Genomic DNA, 6,458 nt, shown 5'->3' with positions numbered 1-6,458 from the left:
AGGTAGAAACAATCCAAATGTCCATCTGCTGATGAATGGATAAACAAAATGTGGTATATACATACAACAGAATACTATTCACCCTTAGAAAGGAATGAAATAAATGGATAAACCTTTAAAATAACATGAATAAATCTTGAAAACATTATTCTAAGGGAAACAGGTCAGATACAAAAGAGTATTGTATGATTCCACTTAAATGAGGTTATCTAGAATAGACAAATTCAGAGAGGCAGAAAGTAGAAGAGTAGTTACCAACGGATATAGAGGGAGGGGGAAAGGGGAGTTACGGTTTAATGGGTACAGAGTTTCTGTTTGGGACAATGAAAAGTTGTGGAAATGGATGTTGGTGATGGTTGTACAACATTGTGAATGTATTTAATGGCACTGAATTGTATAGTTTAAAAAGGTTACAATAGTAAATGTCGCTATGTATTTTACAATAATAATAATAATATAGTCTACCAGCTTGTCCTGTCTCTTGCATACATCATCTCTACTACACATCTATGAGGGACCTCGTACCATGTTAGGTGGGAGGGATATAAAGATGGCCAAGATATGACCCCTGCTTTCAGAGAGTTCATACTGGGTGAGAACTATGTTCACAACACCACCACAGTACAATCTACACGCCTGGCACGTAGCAGGTGTTCAATACATTAGTTAATTTGATGAATAAAAGAAACGACTGAATGATGCACAATTCAAGTGTGTATAAAGTGTGATGTGGTAGGACCTAAGCTTTCTATTTCTTTCTCATAAAGTGATCGTGACCATAAACACAGCAGGTGTTCAATAAATGTTTATTGTGTGAATAATAACTATGAGGAATTATGTTAGCAATCATCAAGCACTGTGCCAAGTGCCTTTACCTACATTATCTCACTTATCTTTCCAACAAATACTATTAACAGCCCCCTTTTCAGAGGAGAATACAGAGCAGAGGGCAAAGTAAATAAACTTGCCCAAAGTCACACAGTTTGGAGCTGAAGTCCGAGCCACAGATGCCTCTCTGTTGGCACTCCAGAGACTGGAGCACATTTCTTTTTTCTTTCCAAAGCTCTGTTTTAGCCTCTTTTACAGGGAATAAATAATAAATGACAACAGAGCACTCTGCACCAGAATGTGCTAGGGCTCCAGGGTAGCATCAGTGTCGGGGGAAACGCCATCAGCTGGGAAATTACTCATACGGCTCCTCCTGCCAAAAGAGAATGAAGTCCTCACTGGGGACTAAGAGAGGAAGAACAATGATTCAGAATGAAAACCAAGTCCCTCAGAGCCAGTCTGAAATCTGTACTGACAGTTCCCTTGCAAAGTTTTTGAACAGGGTTTTTTTCTCTCGTTCTAAAAGAACAGAATTGGATCTGAGCGCTAAAGTGGTTGAGGTTAGGTGTGTTTGTCCACAGTTTGGCATTGATTATATTTTTCTAATTTCCTTTTAGAAAATGCTCCTAACTAGAACCTTTTACAACCTAATATCCTGCTGGCTGTTATGGTAAGAAAAAATGTGTGTTCACAGCAGACAAGCCAACTTAGCCCCAGACCTGCCGTGAGAGGCTGTTATCAGAGCCATTTGCATTTCACTCAAAGGGACTGGTTTCATGAGGTTACTAAAGTATTTAACAAGGTTCATAAAACTGAGATTCATTTATGAAGGCCAGGATTGGACTGTTCCACCAACCCATTCTAACAAGACAGTGATTTCTACCTTGAGTGACAGCACTGTGCTTGCTAAGTTGGTTCTCTGGATTTCCGGCACGTTTGTGGTCAGCATTTCATCTCGGTAGGCACGTTCTGTGTATAGCCTGTAACACTTTCCTGGGCCTGTTCTCCCAGCTCTGCCAGCTCGTTGCTTTGCCTGAGCCTAGAGGGGTGGGAATATAAAAGCAAACTATCTGTTAAACACTGCTTAACAGCTTTATCCAGGATATCTGTTAAAAGGGGGACAATTAGCAACCGGCAAAATCAGGAATGGGGTTGATTTCACTTCCTTTGGGACCACTTCCAAGATTGCCAATGCTCTTATCTTCCCCTCTCCATATGCAGCACTTTGGGGAAGTTTGTTCAAGGGAGGCAATACAAGCAGGGTTAATGGAAGAAATATTATACAGATCTCAGACATATATCTTCAAAACAGTGTGGCACAATATAAAAGAGAAAGCATAAAACAAGATGACAGAACACCATCCCCACAGTTATGACCAAAAATGTAAGTGAAATAAATAAATTATGTCAATCATACCAATGATGACTCTGCAGTCATTTTAAAAATCATGTTTGCAGGCCAGGCATCATGGCTCATGCCTATAATCCCAGCACTTTGGGAGGCCAAAGTGGGCAGATCGCCTGAGCCCAGGAGTTCGAGACCAGCCAGGGCAGTATGTTGAAACTCCATCTCTACAAAAAATACAAAAATTAACCTGGTGTGGTGGCTCACACCTGTAGTCCCAGGATTCAGGAGGCTCAGATGGGAGGACCACCTGAGCCTGGGGAGGTCGAGGCTGGCTGCAGTGAGCCGTGATCACATCACTGCACTACAGCCTGGGCAACAACAGAGACTGACCCTGACTCAAAATAAAAAATAAAAATAAAAATCATGTTTGCAATGTTAAATGACAGAAGAAAATGTTCACTCACGTTAAATGCAAAATGCAAGTTACAAAACAACATAAAATAATTTTATAAAAAGTCTTTCTATATCAACTACTAGAAGGAAATGACTAGGGGAAAAAAACCCTAAAATGTTAACAGTGGCTAACTCTGATAGTAGGCTTGCAGATGAGGTCTATTTTCTTTAGACTTTACCAAATATTGAACATGTATTATTCTAACGGGAAAATTAAATACTCAAAAAAATACACAAAACTGCATATTTACTTGACTACTAAAATTGCAACCATGAAATAAATAAACATGAAAAAAGACAGGAATGAAAAACAGCAAAATGATGACAGTGGAGGTAGTAGGATGATGGGTAAATTCTTTTCTTCTATTTTTCAAAAATAGTATAACACTACTTCAAAAACACCAATTTTTTTTATTAAAAAAAAAAATGTAGTCTAGCCATAGGTTGCTAGGAAACCATGAATAGCAATCTGAAGAGGGCCGTTTTCTGACAAAACCATCTGTTGTTACAAACAGTACCAGGATTTACAAATTACTATGCCAGCTCCAAACCAAAAGATGGGTTATGAAAGGACAACTAACCACACAAATCCAGGCAGCAATCACACACAGTGACTGGATTCTACAGCATTCTACAGATGTCTCTCTCCAAATCAGGACAGGCATGTGTAATTAATTTTTTGATAACCATCACCCTGACAAGTAGTATAGAGCATACAAGCTGGAGCCAGCTACCCAGGTTTAAATCTTGGCTCCACTAGCTCTGTGATGTTAGGCAAGTCACCTAACCCCTGTGCCTCAGGCTCCTCATCTGTGAAAATAATATCTACCACATAGGATCAATGCAAGAATGCACTGAGTCAATGCATGCATCTAGTACGTTAAGTACTAAAAGTGTTTGCTATTATTGGGCCGGGCATGGTGGCTCACGCCTGTAATCCCAGCACTTTGGCAGGCCAAGGCAGGTGGATCATGAGGTCAGGAGATTGAGACCATCCTGGATAACAATGAAACCCTACCAAAAATACAAAAATTAGCTGGGCATGGTGGCATGCACCTGTAGTCCCAGCTACTTGGGAGGCTGAGGCAGGAGAATCACTTGAACCCAGGAGGCAGAGGTTTCAGTGAGCCGAGATCGCACCATTGCACTCCAGTCTGGGCTACAGAGCGAGGCTCCATCTCAAAAAAAAAAAAAAGTGTTAGCTATTATTATTACTTAAGTTCAAAAAAAAAAATAGCCTTACGGCTTTCACAAATTATGAAAGTAATATATACCCACTGTAAAAGATTAAAACAACATATAAAAGTATAAAAGAAAATGCACATCACCTACTAGCACCACCCATAAATAATCTTAGCTAACATTTAGACTACATGCTTTCAATCTTTGGCATACCTCACTCACACACACTCTGTAGAAATGCTCACCATCTATTTTTAAATAAAAATTGGATTATATCATTCATGTTGTTTTGTAGGCTCACTTTTTCAAATAAAATATTATAGTTACATGCTTATGTCATTAAATATAGATACACACCACCATGTTAATGCCACCAATATTCTATGGCATGAATATACCATAATTTATTAAACTACTTCCCTTTTGGAATACATTTAGAATTTCTTCCAGGTTTCCCCGATATAAACAACGCTTCAATGAACATCCTTTTCCATTACCTTTGGACATGTATTTAATCATTTCTAACTTTCAGATACATTCCTAAAAGCAGAACAGTTAGGTTAAAGAGATGAGAACCTTTAAGTTTTGGATATACTGTTGCCAAACTTCTCTCAAAAAAGTGATCGGTAATTCATTTTTAAATGTAATTTAGGCAGGAAATTACATTTTACCAAATTACCAAAAAACCAGAAAATCATGTAATTTATTATTATCTTAGATATCTATCTCGTAGCTAAGCAAAGTATTTTAGAAAATAAAGTACTGATCTTTCCATCTAAATTAGGTAATATAGGGTACTAGGATCCAAACATTTTTATGTTCTAGTTTTATGGGGCATTTAAAAAATTATTATTATTATTTTAGAGACAGGGCCTTGCTCTGTTGCCCCCGCTAGAGTGTAGTGGCACTATCCTAGCTCACTGCAGCCTCAGATTCCTGGGCTTAAGTGATCCTCCCACCTCAGACTCTTAAGCAGCTGGGACCAGCGGCACATGCCACCATGCCAGGCTAATTTTTTTTTATTATTTTTTGTAGTGACAGGGTCTTGCTATGTTGCCCAGGCTAGTTTAGAACCCCTGGCCTCAAGCAATCCTCCCACTTCAGCATTCCAAAGTGCTGGGATTACAGGTGTGAGCCACAGTGTCTGGCCTTATGGGGGCATTTTAATGGTGAAATACTATTCTAAAGATTAAAAACCTCAAGGATCAATCAGACTTGGGGGATAAAAAAAGATTAAAAACAAATAACAAAAAACTCTTTTATCTCATGTCATTATAGTACCCAGTATCATAAAATTTCATCTTTGAAAACAATAAAGTTTGAAATATATAACCATAAAAATTTTCAGAAAGGCCCTAACCAGGATTATCAGGAAAACTGTTGATACAAGCCATCATACCTGAGAAATAGGCGTTACCACGAGCTGGTCAATCCCTGTCTTGGAATTGTAAACTTTCTGCTTCACAAATCCTGGGTCCACCACATAGTAGATACCATCAATAGTCAGCGATGTCTCTGCAATATTGGTGGCAATCACAACCTGCAGGCAAGAGGGACAAAGCTAGAGTGAGGTGCCCAAGTATGAAATGGTTCTTCATACCCTGAGATATGAAATGGTTCTTCCGAACCCAGATATCTTCCCAAAGGAATATGTGGCTATCTTCCTCTCTAGATGGTTAAAATGACACTTAATCCCAGCTCAGCCTCCAACAGCAGAAGGGAGGTGCCTTCCGCTTAAGGGTTAAAGTTAGAAAAGGGATGGTACCTGAGAGGTGAGTGGAATAGGAAAAAGCTAAGGCCAGTCAAAGCCAATTTCATTTGGTGCAAATAGCTACTGTATATCTCATTTTCTAGATCCAATGTTGATTACTACAGTTTTAATTTTCTAGCACCCTGGGAAAGCAGAGATTTCCTGGCATCACATGTGCCAATGCAAAATGAGATTTTTCTTTCCCCTACCGAGATATCTGGACTAAAATATGGGCTGCTTGTATTTTGTGGAATATGTATGTGGAACAAGAGGGAGATTGCTTTTTTTACTGATCATAAAATGAACCAAGAGATGACACAGGAATTTCAGTTTGTTTGTGTGTAGCAGTGTATGTGATCTGGAGGATTATTAGTCTCAGCTTGGCACTGTCACTGTTCTTCCACCCAGAGGTTCAGCTAATAAAACACAACTGCTTGGAAAAATCATCACTGGGGGCACCGGAATATCACACATCATGCCAGCATCTTACTGGTCCTGAAAGGCTTCTACCTGCTACAGAACTACAGAAGCCCTGCTTAGAAAGAACTCTCATTATTAGGAATAGAATAGGGGAGAAATTCACCATCTTTCCACTCAAGCCTGCTCCTCCTTTCATGTTTCCCTCCTCAGTGCCATCTTCTATCCAGTTGCCCAAGCCAGAAACCTGAGAGTCATGCCTGACTTCCCTCACCCTTCTCTCCTTTACCTGCTAGTACCCACCAAGTCTTGTCCATTTTAACTCTTTAACATTACTCAAGTCTGTCTGCCTTCTTTTTTTTGAGACAGAGTCTCACTCTGTTGCCCAAGCTGGAATACAGTGGTACAATCTTGGCTCACTGCAACCTCCACCTCCTGGGTTCAAGCGATTCTCCTGCCTCGGGCCTCCCAAGTAGCTGG

The 6,458-nt window shown here is 39.7% G+C and overlaps 1 protein-coding gene across 1 annotated transcript in view; it reads right to left on the bottom strand.

Moving 5' to 3' along the window:
• The window catches only part of DHX8 (DEAH (Asp-Glu-Ala-His) box polypeptide 8), a 57,500-nt gene that overhangs the window by 8,307 nt on the left and 42,735 nt on the right, over positions 1-6,458 (bottom strand). The window contains exons 16-17 of the mRNA XM_011985987.1: positions 5,211-5,351; positions 1,712-1,867 (exon numbers count right to left, since the gene is read on the bottom strand). Of these exons, the coding sequence (XP_011841377.1) occupies positions 1,712-1,867; positions 5,211-5,351 (297 nt within the window). The remainder of the gene's footprint in view (positions 1-1,711; positions 1,868-5,210; positions 5,352-6,458) is intronic.

Source organism: Mandrillus leucophaeus, unplaced genomic scaffold, assembly GCF_000951045.1.
Source record: "Mandrillus leucophaeus isolate KB7577 unplaced genomic scaffold, Mleu.le_1.0 Scaffold290, whole genome shotgun sequence".
NCBI classification, from domain to species: domain Eukaryota; kingdom Metazoa; phylum Chordata; class Mammalia; order Primates; family Cercopithecidae; genus Mandrillus; species Mandrillus leucophaeus.
This window is presented reverse-complemented; position numbering and strand designations above follow the sequence as displayed.